This window comes from Adiantum capillus-veneris, chromosome 18 (assembly GCF_014529385.1).
Source record: "Adiantum capillus-veneris isolate H3 chromosome 18, ASM1452938v2, whole genome shotgun sequence".
Classification (NCBI taxonomy): Eukaryota; Viridiplantae; Streptophyta; class Polypodiopsida; order Polypodiales; family Pteridaceae; genus Adiantum; species Adiantum capillus-veneris.
Window position 1 is genome coordinate 151,307,651 of NC_140948.1, and position 16,267 is coordinate 151,323,917.

Sequence of the window (16,267 nt, forward strand, 5' to 3'; positions counted from 1 at the left end):
GTAATCTCGTGTGCAATCTGTTGTGGTGGTGATGTCGTGTGCAATTGAGAAAAATCAATAAATACAACAAAAAACAAAGTTATGCCTTTCAAATGAAAATTGTGGGAGCTTCATCACCCTGATACATCAACTTTCAACACTCTGATACATAACTTTTAATAAACGGTAAGACATACTTTTCCAAAACAAGAAGTTTTGCATGTTTTCTCTTGACATTTTTTTCCCATGCCTTTTCAAATTGAATGACACCCTAAAGTGGGTGAAAGAAGAGCCCCTTGTACATACATTTGAATGGACATTGAGCAACTTGAGGAGACCCAATGGTTATGTGTGCCTTTCTTTCACCCTGGTAGAGCTCCAATCAAGGCGCATGTACTGTGCCTATGACCGGTCGTCATGGGATAAGAGTGCCCATACGCTTTAGGGTCCAAGCTTGGAGCTCTCCTAGCGAGACAATTGTTTTGAGGAATGAAACCCACCTTCACAATACTTGCACATTGCTTAGCCATGTCACCACATTGAGCTCTATCGAGAAGATTCACCTTAACTCTAGGCTAAGCAAGGTTATGTATTTGTCACATGCGTTCCTTAATTTCAAGCAGAGGAGCATGTGAGTGAAAAGAGGAAAATAGTGAAGCCCGCCCTCATTGAACACACGAATCACACAAGGGGCATTGCTAGCACCACCACGGCACCACCATTGGGGGCAACGGACAAGCGAGTCATTCAAAAAAGTTGTGTGGGGGAATCTTAAGGGAGTGGAGAAGCGGAGAGCAAGAGAGAGGAATCTACCTAGACTATGCCATTGCCATGGACATGGACATGGACTTAACTTTCAGTCTCCTCTGCGCGTAGGTAATGCCTGCACGTGCGGCAGAGAGAGGATGTCCCAGATTGTGATGATACAAGCATTAGGCCTAATTGCACAGCTAAGCAGCTAGCTCGCGTCAAGCGCATTGCTGCAGGTACCAAGCACGAAGCGCCCGCACAACATCCCCCCCCCCCCCCCCCCCCCCCCCCCAAACACACACACACACACATACACGCTCTCTCTCTCTCACACACACACACACCCACTCTCTCTCCTTGTGTCTTTCGCTTGCCATTTCTGTATCTTTGTCCTCTGCTCCATGCCACAGAATTTGTAGCCATGCCCTGCTGCACAGACACGCATCAATCATTTTGGACAGAAGACGCTTGGTAGCATCTGCTTCTTTCAGAAAACCATGCCCTACCTTGGAGGCTGAAGGAGATTCTTCTAGCAGCAAACGATAGAGATAGAGGAACATGGGATCTTGTTGTTCACAGCACGGTGATGCTAGTCCCAAATTGAATGGAGTACCAGCTGGCGAGGGGTTTGGGGAACCAGGTAAAGCAGATGGCCTTCATGCTGTTACACGAGCATGATCTGTCCTTTTACGAATCCCGATCTAGCGTCTCTGTATGTCTGCTTGCGGGAAGCTAAAATTTGTGCTTAATTTCGCATGCGCTTCCTTGTTTGCAGAGAAACCTCGGTTGAACGAACTTGATTCTGTGCCCCCATTCAAAGAGTTTACTTTAGAGCAGTTGAGAGCAGCAACTAATGGTTTCGATCATTCAAACATCGTTTCTGAAGGGGGGGAGAGGGCTCTGAATGTTGTGTTCAAGGGCCAATTAGACGACTCACAATGGATTGCAGTGAAGAGATTTCCCAAGACAGCGTGGCCTGATGCACGGCAATTTGCTGTAAGTCTGAATTTTATTCCAATTCAGTCATCCTTTGTTCAGATCATCTAGGCTTGTTTGTGGGCGCTGTGATCTAGCCTTCTGGACAGGTAGCAGTCCGGCTTTTTCTACTATGATTATTCTAGTGGAGCATTTTGAAATCTCAGTTTTTAGGATGATCAGTCTGACTGGCACAAACATCAACTTCTCTGGCTGTTTTCTGGACTTTGGTAATATTGCCCTTATGGCAACAATCAGGAACAGATATCTGGCTGGAGTCGACAAGAACAGGAGAAAGCTTTTGTACTTGTATGTATGGCACGGAGGCAATGTTCCCAAAGCTAAACATATCATTGACATGCTGGCATAGACGGATTACAAACTTTTGAACATACAGAAGATGGCCCGGCTCTTGCAATGTTCTTGTCACTGTTAGGGGCTGTTCCGGGCAGAAAATTAAGGTTTAGTTCATGTTTGAACTCAAGCATGGTTCTGAAAGGGTATTGGGATTCGGGAATTATGCAAACATGTTTCATGAGAGAAAACAAACTTTTGAATATACAGAAGATGGCCCGGCTCTTGCAATGTTCTTGTCACTGTTAGTGGCTGTTCTGGGCAGAAACTTAAGGTTTAGTTCACGTTTGAACTCAAGCATGGTTCTGAAAGGGTATTGGGATTCAGGAATTATGCAAACATGTTTCATGAGGGAAGATGTCTGCTGACATATCAAGTGTAGAGCCTGTTTAGCTTGAGGAAGCAGGTCGTATGCAGAGTGAAGGCCTTGGTTTGACTTTCAAGGGCTTATGACTAAATCTTGGCACCTTTTAGTTGTATAGTTACTCCACCCATTCTGCACGATGCATCAGTTTTTTTCCGCCCTGTCTATGCTAGTCAATCTGGCATATAGCTAGCTGCTTCAAAGAGGAATGTGCAGCCTATAGCTATCAGCTTTGGTGCTTAAGAGTCTCGATTGTGCCCCATCAAGGAAGACCGTACACGAAACACAGGAGCACATGATCAAGTATGCTCTGCAAAAAGAGAGGACCTTAAATGTACTTTTTGGTGACAGAATATTAGAGAGGAAGGGGGTCTTATTGCATACTTAAAAGCATGGTTTATACTTGAATCCAGATTACAAAAAGAATTTGGTGTACATGGAGAGCTGAAATATTACGGCAAATGATTCATGGCTACGTTGCAATGATGTTATCATAATAAACTCGTATTAATAGTAAGACTTGAATGAAGAAAAGTGTGTATATATATGTGGTGAATAAGGCTTAAATGATGCATCTGTGTTGTACACCAATGCAAGGTGCAATGACTCAAGTTAGAAGTTTCAATTCAGAGCGAAGTCAAGTGAACAATCTCTATTTTTGAGGTTAGTGAATGGTGCTCTGATAAAGCAGTTATGTTGAGTACACATGTGGTGCAGAGACTCAGGAAGAGACCCAAGAAGATGAGAGAGAGAGAGAGAGAGAGAGAGAGAGAGAGAGAGAGAGAGAGAGAGAGAGAGAGAGAGAGAGAGAGAGAGAGAGAGAGAGAGAGAGAGAGAGAGAGAGAGAAAGAGGAAAATTATGGATGTGTTGAAATCAAGAGATATGACAAGTATGCAGACTCACCATGGAATACATAGCTGTTGAGTGTGAAGACTCAAAACAGAAATTGGAGCAGAGATATGCAATTTACTTTCAAAGTTTATAATGAGAATTTAGGTTACATGTGTATAGTAATTGCCCTCTGCCCATGATAAAGCGATCACCATCGCACTTTGAAAGTTATCAACTGCATGAACCATGTAGCCAGAGGGGATGGATTATGGGCATTGGAGAGATTTTGAGATGCTTACTATTGTTATCTCAACAAGATACCATGTACAATGTTAAGTGCTGCAAACAAGATGATGATAAAGCTTCACACTATCCAATAATGTTGCGTGTATGTCTGGCAATGCAAGTATTGATGCATGCAGCTCATTGACAGAAGCTTCTCACAGATAGTTTGCCCATCCCTTAGTTTGTTCATTTTAGGTTGTTCGTTTTACTAGTCTGTACTTGCTATCCTTGATATTTATATGTGGGTCTCGTGATTGCGCATTTTGTCCAAGCGCTTTTGCCGTTTTATGAGAGCATCGTGAAAAGATTCATGCTCTCAATTGTTGAACCCTCATTTTGGTGACGTTTGAATGTGTGCTTTTTAGTAAGGCAATCATTTACTGACTCTTGTATTTATTTATGCATGTTGTATTTGTTTTGTCTTTTACCATGATGTTTGTGACTTTGGTATGTGTGTAGGATGAGGCAGCAAGTGTGGGACAAGTTCGTTCAATGAGGATGGTAAATTTGATCGGATGTTGTTATGAAGGGGATGAGCGTTATCTAATTGCAGAGTTTATGCCAAATGAAACACTTGCAAGGCACCTTTTCCATTGTAAGTTTGTTCTTGATATTAGCTCGATACAACATATTTGCAGACTATACATGTGTTTGTAGGTCTTTGTTTATTTATCTTTCTGATTGGGAAAAAAAAAGAAGAAAAAACCAGTCAGACAATAATTGTCATGAAACATGAGATTCTAATTAGACCTAGTTGCAGCTACAGTTCGGGAGAGAGTGCCGTAGGTATAAGTATTCTTATTGTAATGTAGATAATCAATAGTGATTGGCATCATCACTCAAGAAAGGGTTGTGTTGGCATAGTCACTAAAGTAGCTTTTGCAAATTCAGGGAGCTCAACATTTTCGTTTTGGGGGGGGGGGGTGCCAAGATTTATTGGAAGGTAATATAGGCTAAGCTCTTTGCAATATGGCTTCTTTTATGAATGCCTCAAAGCTCTCTTTAATTGTTGTACACACAATCTTTTCTCCTTTTTGCGTTTTTGCCAAATGCTTGAGAGGGCTGTGCTTGAGGTGAATGCTTTACTAATTTTTGGGCTAAGTGTTTGAATCTCATATTGCCTTGATTACTGGACCAATCTCAAGGCATTGTAAAGCTGATAAATTGAATGTGTTTTCCCTTGAATTTAACTTATGTATACCTGAATTGTTAAGTGTTGTCATCACCATGGAGTCTTGAGGTAAGTGAATAATGCCAAAACAATAAGAATTTTTCTAGGGAGCAAACTCAAGGTAAGACCATTGTAGAGGCATGCAATGTAAAGATTCATGTGAATTACAATGTGAAAAAATTTAAATTTCTTAATAATGCTTATGATGTGGATTATTGATACATCTCTTGTTTCTTGCAACTTCTTGCTTTGCTAAATATGACTATGGTAACTCTTAATTATTGACTTTTCTTTAGTATATGTGCTTTGGCTGTTCACCCTTCTTGTTGTCTTTTGTCACTGATTGTTGAAGAGAGTACTCGTTCAAAAGGATCTCAAAAATAGTTCAATCTTTTTATTAAGTTTATTGTCAACATTGAGTTGTCCAAAATGGTATGAAGTAATTTTAACCAAATGGGGAGCCCAAAAGCCCATGTGCTATTTAGACTAGCTACTTAGAGGGCTTCGAGTTACTCAAAGGGCTTTCCTGTAGTTTCTCTCAAGGTGCAATTAGAAGACTCTCTTCAATAGTAATGCAAGTTCCATAGGGCGCTTCTTACATGAAAAGAGACAAAAGGTTCATTGAGCGAAATTTCTCACAACAATATTATGTGGTTCAAGATACAAGGTCAACAAGTGGTGTGTATTCTGAATCGAGATGTACACTGGACTAGAATTTGTTTCAATAGGCATATAGGAATTTGTTTCAGTAGGCATATAGGCACGCACGAAAAAAATGAAAGGGCCCTCTACATTTAAGAGAGCCCCATTTTTTGGATGTTGATTCAGTGGCCAGTGGCCTTGGGAGTGTCTTGCTTGGTAGGAATTGACTTTGTGGGTTGTGTTGGAACATTTAGTTGATTAGTTCGTAGAAAATGGTAACCTTTACCATGATTGATCTCGTCGGTTTAACAAAGATAGTTTCCGTATGGGACTAACTTTATAGAAATGTGCAGCTACTCTTGGGAACTAATGATTTAAGTAGGTTTGTCATATCTATTGTCCAAGCCATGCATGATAAAGGTGATGATCTTGTATGGCCCTTGAGTACAAGGAGTGAAGTTTAGCTTGCACGCTGTCTTGGAAATGGGGGTGTCCAATCTAGGGCTTACGTAGCTCTATTAAGTCTGCCACATGATTGGAAAAACCAAAAAGTGGCATAAAAAGCTATTAGATGGGCAAAAAGGGCTAAATCAGCATATACACAGCCATTGTGGCCACAAACCCATGAATGCAACCTAGGATGCCACCATCTGATGATGACATATCTCCAATACCTCTTGAATGCAAATGTGTTGTTCAATGCCACATTACGGAAGAAGAAAATCCTATTGAGGTTGAGGTAGAGGCTTGATGAGAAGATTTGCAAGATTGCCAACCATGGGAGGATAGTTCCTCTTCACCGCCAAATCGGTGGTTCAATGGCACATTGTTGAAGAAGGTAGTTGAGTCTTCGTCGCGGTAGAGGCTTTATGAGAAGATAGATTTGCAAGATTGTCAATGGTGGGGCAACACTATAAGCTAATGTGACCATCCACAATGTAATCCCAAACAAAGTCGTAAAGGACATCAATGTGCTTAGTCTGTCTACAAACAACAGGATTATGTGCGAAAGCAATAGCACTCTTAAGAATCTGAATAAATAGTGGTAGAAGATGGTGCAATATCAAAATGGTCCAAAATCCTTCAAAGCCACAAATTTTTTGTGATAGTGTCAAGATAAGCCTGAAGGCTGATACTCATCTTCAGTAGAAGAAGTGGTATTGATGTTTTACTTCCAACGTTTCCATGATACAAGAGCATGACCGAAGAGGAAGCAGGAACTAGAAGTGGATCTTTGCATCTCAACACAACTAACCCAATCAGAATCATTGTATCCGAGAAGAATTTAACCACCAAAGTAGCAAATGTCATAGTCAATGTCAAAGTTTTGGAGGTCATCTTTTGGGTTTTTCGTTTAGATCTAATGAGAGTGCCTTTTTGTGGCTGTGCCTGGTCTTGTTGTGAGGCTTTGCTAATACCTAGGTGTCCCGGGGGGCTTTACTAGAGTTTGTCCAATATGGTTACCACTGGGCCACTTATTAGTGGGCACGCTATTTACGGGTCTTGGGGGACTTGTATGGGGTTGGGTAGCTGATGAGCACCTCTACCCACAAATATATCCTCTATATTTGTGGGGGGGGGGGGGGTGTTGGTCCCATTCTGATAGATTGGTGAGATTGTGCAGAGTACCTGTATCTCTTGTTTGCAAAGATTGTCCTTTGGGGCTTGTCCTCCCCTTCCCTGGTTATCAGATGCAATGGAATTGAGAGAATAGGTGAAATTGAGAAGCTCACACTCACACAATCCTTTGTTTTTCTCGCGTTATTGATGGTTCCTATTAGATACTTCAGATAGGGTGAGAGAGATGAGGTAGAGACATAGAGAGAGGAGAAAGATGCATCGATGGGGTCCCAACCAACCCTCACAAGGGCACCCCAACACCATTAACGATGTGGTGTTGGCTTTAGATTGCGTAAATGGAATGTACACCAATGCAATACCTTAATGCAAGACTTAACTTATATGGATGATGTAGCCCTGAGAACTCTTTAGAATGAAGCACCTATGGGGCTGATTTGATGTACCGATGAGATTTGAATCGATGTGGTTTGCGGATGGCCACCACGGGGTATATCTGGGGCTGATTGCAAACCCAATGTGAGAGTAATCAAGAGCTGAATGCGGCTGTGAAAACGTAGCAGATTTGATGATGTATGCAGGGCTGAAAATGCAGCAAATGATGGGCAGCAGATGCTCACTTCTAAGGCAAGGGATGGCACCTGGAGAAAAGAGAGATGGCTGCCCAAAATCATTGTAGATATGAAGGCGACTTGGCTTGGTAAAACACTAGATCTGGCTGATGGCGATCCTCGTGGAAAAAGGTTAGGGAAGCTCTCTTGCTCGGGGCGCCAGATAATCTTATGGGAAATGAGTGTGGGAAAGGGCCTTTTATAGAAGAATGAGAGGCCTCGAGTTTCGGTGCCAATTGTCATCTAGTAAATGAGTACCATCTAGTAGGGTTTTTGGTAATGTTCTTGTTGTCTCACAAAAATCGGTGATGCATTTGACTTGGAATTGAAGTGATGCATTCCCTCTAGACCTAATCTACATGCTCGTCAAGGTGTATAGGTACGATAAATATGGTACAAAAAAAAGGATAGAAAACGTTGTATAGTATGGGTAATCAATATCAGTACGAAAAATACCTTAGTACTTATTACAAATTGACATATATATCTACTTAGGCATGGTTGCATACATGTAAATATGCATGCATACACATTGACATACATGCACACATGCATATATTTACGTATGTCTATAACCTAATATACATGCATTCATACATGCATGTATGTGTACTGTTGAGTGCGTATAGTAACAACCAATAGATTAGGTACTAACACCAATACGCGTATTTATTGTACAATATGGGAAGAATGATGAGTACAAGTTTGGAATGCAACCTTGATGCTCGTGTTGTCGGATGCCCACCGAAGTGTAAGAACTATCTTCAAACATGTGTATAAACCATTTATGCAAGAGGGTTCCAAAATTGGGAAAGACTATATGATTGACTTGCCTGGACATGCAGGCTATGTGAATAGACACATAAAAATTGTTTGAACTCTATAGACAAACATTGGCTCCAAAGCCGTAGTAGTAGCATGTCCACGTGGCGCACAAAGACATATGTACGTGACACCAATGCTAACGTGTCACCACTCCTTGCCTTGCACTCTGACATGGTACAGAGCCACAACTTGACAACGTTGGTCTTGAAGTTTAGCCTTGAGGTTGCTTGTAGCCTTGATCCCTGTGTGTACATCTCGATATAGGGTTGTCTTTTGACCTTATAGTGTGTTGATCATGCCACCAAAGACGGATGTTCTTAAGATGCGGAATTGAAATGGTGAAGATCTAGGTTTAGCACTTCCACAAATCTTTTCTTCTTTCCTTGCGTTAGTGATTGCTTTAGCATGAATGATGGTTCCTTTTACTTTCCGAGAGAGAGAGAGAGAGAGAGAGAGAGAGAGAGAGAGAGAGAGAGAGAGAGAGAGAGAAGAAGAAGAAGAAGAAGAAGAAGAAGAAGAAGAGAATTTTAACGTCGTAGGAAACTAACCCAAGAGAGAGAGAGAATGACACCCGATGAGGTCCCAACCAACCCTCTCAAGGGCCCCTCACACCATTGCCGATGTGGTATTTGCTTTTAATTGAGTAAATGGAAAGTACACACATGCAATACCTCAAGTGCAGACTCTATTGATTGGAATGGGGAATGTTACCTCGGTAACTCTTCAAGATGAAGCACGTCCGGGGCTGATTTGATACACCTCTCGGTTTGGGATTGTGGATGGCCACCAAGGGGTAGATTTGGGGCTGAATTGCACTCCCGATGTGAGAGGAATGAAGGGATGAAAAGGCAGACCTCGATGATGCCGATGATGGGCAGCAATGGGAGCACTCGATGCAGAAAACGGCTTGGATCTGCTTTTGCGAGGTTCCCGTTGTGGTTTGATACTACGGAAGCCCATTGAGCTTCTCAATGGCCATTCCCTCGCCAACGAGAGAAAGGGCTGAAATCTGAAAACGCTAGGGCTGATCTGCTAGAGAAGTTAGCGCTAGGGCTGGAAACCACAAACGCTAGCTGATCTGGACCAAAAACATTGGGGCTGATCATGTTCAAAAACTCTAGGATGTTCTTTTGCTGGTGTTACTTGAAGTGCTTAAAGTTGTTCAGTTTGTTCTCTCTATTGGCTCTTCAAATAACACTGAATTGAAAGAGATGCACGACACACGAGACGCAGAGTGGCGGAATTCCACCCCAAGAGAGCACTGGCCCCAAATCTTGGCGCCCCTTTTGGTATTTCTTTATATTGCTTCAACTCAGTACAAGCCGGTACTCCACGCTCTGCACCTTCACTCGGAAGCGTTCCAAAGAATGAGCCCATGGCACATATTTAAAGGCCCTTGGCCTATGAAAAGCATCTACATAAAAAGCTTTAAACTCAAAAGCATCTGTTCTCAAAAACTGGCGCTAAGAGCTGCCCAATGTAAATCACGAAAAATCAGTACAGCTTGCCACGTCATCTACGTAAAACGCGGGCGTCCGTACAACTGCCACATCATCAACAATTTCGCATGAGAGTGTGCGTGTGGTCTTGCATTATTTTAATGCCTTTAGGTCGCTTGGGCTGGACGGGGTCCCATAAGTTGGTGGGAACTATTCTTTAAAAATAGGCCACTTGGCAAAAATTGGCAAGCTCGTAAAACAACTTCTTCTTCTTCTTCTTCTTCACTTAGGGTTTAGACCCCTTGATCGGGATATGTAGGTTGGCTCCGTTCCTCCGTGGCTTGACATGTCAGCAATTTGTGACACTTGATGCCACCTACTACCAAGATTGGAAAGTGCTTACGGAGGCAGTGTTGGAGGCCTTCGACATTATGTTTGATGATGAATGATGAGATTGATTGGCCAAAGGCTTCTAAAGACCACACTCTTTATTCCAAGGAGTTGGAGATGCTTTAGCAATACCAATGCTCAAGTGATAGGCTGAATGCTAGTGTCACGTGACACATCCCAACCCTATGTGTCTATGGACAAGCTACACCATAGGAGGGTTTCCGTCAAGTCCAGTCAAGTTAGATTAGAAGTGATCTGGCACTTTTGTGAGTCTATTCGTAGACCGTGCATACCCAGTCACTCAGTGTAGATGCATATCCTTTGGTTGCACCTTGCATAAGCATAAGCATTTCCATCAGATTCCATCAGAGTTAGTTTGGGGATTTTTCAGATGACTTTATCCCATTTTTCCCTATTTTTGACATTTTTCACTTATTTATTAAGTGACTTTTGTTGGGTAGTCAGTAAGGCAAATTGGGTAAGTTAATTTATAGCAAACCCAAGTTAGCACAATTTGGCAGATGAACAGAGAGCACAACAGGCTTCCCCAAGCAGCAGGTGTTCCAGCAAGACCCTCTCCAACCTTGGCGAGGCCACTCCCCATCCACTCCCCTTCATCAGCGTTTTGCTTCTCGCATGCTAAGTCCTTCCGTCCCTAGCACCCATCGCCATCCTTCTCATGCTATTGGCGTTTTCCAATCACTGCCAAGGCCAGTGATCCCTTCTTCTCACTAACGCTAGCAGGGCAGGTATTCAGCGTTTTTGACTAGCATTGGGAACCTGTGCAAGCCGATCAGTTTTCAGCATTGAAGGACTTTCTGTAGCAGCAATTTCAGGCCTTAAAAGCGCCCTAAACCCTGCAGCCAACCAGCGTTTTTATCTTCAGCATTCAGCCTTAAAATCGCAGCAGATCTGCAGTGCTTTTGCAGCCACTTTCAGCGTTTTTACAGCCAGGCATCAACGTTTTACAGCAGGTGATAAAGCAAGGAAAAACGCAGCCAAAGAGCAGAAATTCAGCAGCGTTTTTTGATCCTAATATCAGCCCAGCAAGACAGTAATTTTCAGCCCTAGAATCAGCCCGAAACAGTCGTTTCCAGCCACCAAGAAGATCCCAGTTGCTGCCACGAAGCCGTCGACATCACCATCGTCGTCGTCACCGTCGTCGTCATCGGCATAGTCCAATAGCATCAATCCTTAGCATTCGCATTGTACTCTTTCGTGCAATCAAGTAGACCACTCTCGCTGACGAGAGTGGGGCCTTCGGAGGAGGGTTTTACAACCTCTCGGTGTCGTAACTTTCTCTCTCCTTCTCTCAGTCTCATTCACTTGCACGCACTAGATCCACTCACTTTGTTCGTGATCACCGCACTCTCTATAAGACGGAAAGCTCTCTCTTTCCCTAAGAACTAAAAGAAACCTTGAGCAGTAAAGATCACTAATCTGGAGAAAATACAACATTCATTCCGCTGCACCTTACATTGGTATCAGAGCTTTGGAAGTGTTCTGCATTACTCAAGGGAAGAACGACAAGATTTTTTTTGCTTGTTGCGGTCACACGAACCCAAGTTTACTTGGGCGTGGCGATTCCTAATCGTGTTTTGTTGAAGAGTGATAGGAATCCCAAGAAAGAAGGGCTTGTCCAGCCTCCCCTTGTGTCTCTTTTCACTCATTGAGAGTGGACCGTGCACTTAGCGGCCGGCCAATCAACGTGAGAGTGGGAAAAAGCAACCTTGGTGTGAGCGCAAGGCCGCCAAGGGGTGCGCTGGCAGAAAGGAGTAGAACTCGGGTGAAGAGAAGATCCTTCTCCAACGCGATTTGCAAGCGAAAGAAACCCTCAAGAACCTCAAGAACCCAATATTCTCACGAATCAAGGACCTCAAGAACCTCAAGACCCTCAAGAACCAAGTTCCTCGCGAGCTTAAGACCCCAAGATCATAGTGCATGGTCGTCACCCGAAGCGGCATGGATACTTTGCCTTTAGGTGATAAGCATGAGGGAGGCGACGAAGGATTCTCCCCACCAGGAGGTTTTTCCAACCCTCCCCCTTCCCCATCTACGCCAGACCCTATGGAGGCCATGATGAAGCAAATGATGGCCATGATGGATCGACAGGAAGACAAGCGCCTTGCTTTGGAACGCGAGCGCGACGCAAGAAAAGAAAGAAAAGAACTAAGGAAGGAAGAAGCCGCAGCAAGAAACGCAGCATTGGAGGCCGATCGTGGTGCGCATAGATTGGCTATGGAGGTTGAGCGTGAAGCTCAAAGGGAGCTTCGCAATCAAGAATTTATTGCCCAAGTCCTAGCCTCGAAGACCGATCCACCCAAAGATTGGGGAAGTTCGTCAAGTGGCGCAAGCCATGATGCGGATTCCAACCATCCAGTTACAGAAAAGTTGACTTTCAGTAAGTATGATGGTAAGATTGATACTACAATTATTCATTCTTGGTTGCATCAATTTAATGCTTATTTTGCGACAACTAAGAAAACAGGAAATAGCAAAGTTTTGACGGCAGCTATGTACCTTGTCGGTGATGCTATCAATTGGTACCATGCATGGCAAGAGGCACAGCTAGCCGCGCACCTAGAGGCAGCCGACGATTTCACGCCCCTCTCTTTTAGTTGGGCTGATTTCCAAGACAAGCTCAAGGTGCGGTTTATGCCACCTCAATATCTTGCACGCTTGAAAGAGGATTGTCGTAATCTCAAGCAACATGGTATGCCAATCATGTCTTTTTCTAACCGTGTTTTGCAGCTAGGCACTCAACTACGCAAGTCGGATGATGAGCGCAAAGAGGCTTTTCTCTTTGGGTTAGACGAATACATCAAGTTTGATGTTGAAGTCTTTGACCCCGCGGATCTCAACAAGGCGGTAGCAATCGCTCTCGCCAAAGAGATGAAGCACAACAAGGGAAAGCCTAAAGAGAACAAGTCTTCTCAAGGGACATCTCAGAATTCTCAGAACACACAGAACGGTAAAAATGGTAATTCTTCTAGCCCTTCTTCCTCTAATTCATCGGAAAAGAACTCTCACAATGAATCTAAGGGTAAAGCTAAAGCACCTGCAAAACCTAAGCTAACCCCTGATGAAAAAGCTTCTCAAGGAATTATAGGAGGATACATCACGGCAGAAGAACAAGTGAATTATGCTAAAGAAGGTAGATGTTTTCAATGTCACATTAAGAAAAACTGTCCTAAGACAGTCCCACCTAAAGAACCAAAGGCACCCACAACTACCACAAACTCTGTCACAACACAACCAGCATCTTCTCCTGACTCTGACACACACATTGATGAATCTCTCTTGAAGTGTTATGGTCATGTAAAAGGACTGCGTTTCATCATATTGTTTGATCCCGGTAGTATGTATGATGTGATTAGTCCCCCTCTTGTTGAGAGAGCTCGCCTAGAGGTTAGTCAGAAATCTCCTCTCGAGGTTTTTGGCTTCGCTCCTAGTATAGACTCTCTCATCACGAAGGAGTGTCTTGATGTGATGTTTACCATTCAACAAACTTCTTTTCGTAGGAAATTTCTTGTGTCTCCTCTCTTAGGATGTGATATGATTTTGGGCATAAAATGGTTTCGTGAACTCAACGCTCTCATTGATTTTGAAGCTAACACTCTCATTTTACATGCCAAATCTGATTCCCCCCTCACCATTCGTGTTGAGGAGGGCTTGCATTCTTTGCCTCTCATCTCGCATGTTCAGGTAAAGCGTGAATTACGACGAGGAGCACAAGCGGCATTCATTTATGTTGCCCCAGTTTCCCAGAGCATTCAGGCTCCAGGTAAGTATTCGGAGTTGTTTACGAAATTTAAACATCTCTTTTTGTAGGATGATCTTCCAGCTCGTCTTCCGCCGGAGCGGCTGGAGGACCATCGCATCGAGCTTATGGAGGGAGCGCAGCCCGTCAATAAGGCTCCCTATCGTTTGAACAAGTCACAGGAGGAAGAGTTAGAGTGACAACTCACGGAGTTGGTGGGTAGAGGATTCATACGTTCTAGTGTAAGTCCTTTTGCTGCCCTTATTTTGTTCGTTCGCAAGAAGGATGGTTCGTCTTGTTTGTGTGTTGATTACAAGGCATTAAACAAGATGACCGTCAAGAACAAGTTTCCGATGCCTCGCATTGAGTATATCTTGGATAGGCTAAATGGGGCAAAGGTTTTCAGCAAGGTCGATCTCAAAAGTGGATACCATCAGGTACGGGTATTCAAAGGCGACATTTTCAAGACTGCCTTTCGCACCGAGCGAGGGCAATGGGAGTATATTATTATGCCTGTTGGATTGACAAGAGCCGTGGGTACATTCAATCGTCTCATGGTAGGTCGTTTCGGCGACATGGTAGGTGTATGTTTGTTCATCTTTTATATTCTCATTTTTTCTGCATCGTGGGAACAACATGAAAGAGATGTTGAAAGGGTACTAACTCGTTTGGATGAGTGTCAGTTGTACATTGCAGCTAAGAAGTCTGAATTTTTTCTTACTGAAGTCACTTATCTGGGTTATATCATTTCTGCAGAAGGCGTCGAGCTAGACTTCGCGAAGGTGGAATAGGTTCGTAATTGAGATTTGCCCAAAACTGCATATGATGTGTGTTCTTTTCTTGGTTTATGTGAAGCATAAAATAAGACTTTGTTGAGTTATGTCGTACTGTTGACTCACAGGTCAACGTGCCTGATCTGTGGTATTCATCACAATCCTTGGCTTTCACATATAGTTCGCACATAAAGAATTTTGCACGCATTGCTGCACCTATGACTGATGTTTTGAAAGGGGTAAAGACTCGTCGTCAGCGCGTAGACTTGCCCGAGGCAGCCATTGAGGCTTTCGCAGCTCTCAAGGTTGCGGTGACAGAAGCACAGTGTCTTATGCTTGCCTCTTGGGATGATCCCTTTTAAGGTATGGACGGATGCGAGCAATGTCGCCATAGGCGCTGTTCTCCAGCAGCATGGTTGCCCAGTAGCTTTCCTTAGCGGGAAGCTCGATAGTGCGGAAAAGAATTATTCAGTTTATGATAAAGAACTTTTGTCTGTCATTCACTCTCTTAAGCATTGGAAGCATTTTTTGTATGGTAGAGAGTTTACAGTGCGCACAGATCATCAAGCCCTCAAGTGGCTCCAGTCTATGCCTAGTACACATTGGAGTGATGGCCAAGGGCGGTGGTCACAATTTTTTGAGCAATTTGGAGGCTTGATTGAGTATGTGCCTGGAAAAGCTAACCTTGTTGCAGATGCGTTGAGTCGCAAAGTACAGATTTTGGCTCTTGAGTCAAGAACCACATTTTCTATACAGGGTGAGTCTTTCGACAGTATGCAGATTCAGAGTTTGGTAAGTATTGGTTGCAGGCTCTTGCTTCCCAAGGGCCCAACAACTATCTCATTCGTGATGGATTGTTATTTTTTTGTCAGCGTCTATGTGCGTTGCCCTCTCTCAGGTCAGCCATATTGCATGATGCACATGACTCTCTCACGGGTGGGCAGAGGGGTATGAACACCACATTGGAAAAGATTGAACGATTTTTCTATTGGCCTAAAATGCGAAAAGATGTGTTTAGTTATGTCACACATTGCACTATTTGTCAAAAAGTGAAAGCTCCTCGGGGTAAGCAGCAAGGCCTCTTGCTTTCGCTGCCTATTCCCAAGGGACCTTGCCAGGATATCTCTATGGATTTTGTGACTAACTTACCACAAAGTCAGCATTCAAGGAACACTCAATGTTTAACTATTGTTGATCGTTTCAACAAATTCTGCATGTTGATTCCTTGCAAGGCCACAGTTACTGCACAGGATGTTGCACGATTGTTCATAAAGCATTGGTACCCCCTTTGTGGTTTGCCAAAGTCTATTGTTTCAGATAGGGATGTTAAGTTTACGTCCAACTTTTTGTGTGCACTCTTTGAAAATTTTGGCACAAAGTTGAATTTTTCATCCGTTTTTCATCCACAGTCAGATGGTCAAACGGAAATTTATAATCAGTTAGCTTTTGATGTGTTGAAGTCTTATGTTCATGATCAGCAGTCTCAATGGGAGCTCTATCTCCCATTGGTACAGGCTATTCTCAATGATTCCTTCTCTT

The 16,267-nt window shown here is 43.3% G+C and overlaps 1 protein-coding gene across 1 annotated transcript in view; it reads left to right on the forward strand.

Annotated features, from left to right (window-relative positions):
* The first annotated feature begins 738 nt into the window (after positions 1 to 738).
* LOC147436645 (serine/threonine-protein kinase BSK1-like) overlaps positions 739 to 16,267 on the forward strand; it is a 99,611-nt gene continuing 84,082 nt past the window's right edge. Inside the window, exons 1-4 of the mRNA XM_086489478.1 lie at positions 739 to 965; positions 1,140 to 1,369; positions 1,505 to 1,725; positions 3,999 to 4,134. Of these exons, the coding sequence (XP_086345604.1) occupies positions 1,288 to 1,369; positions 1,505 to 1,725; positions 3,999 to 4,134 (439 nt within the window). The 5' untranslated portion in view covers positions 739 to 965; positions 1,140 to 1,287. The remainder of the gene's footprint in view (positions 966 to 1,139; positions 1,370 to 1,504; positions 1,726 to 3,998; positions 4,135 to 16,267) is intronic.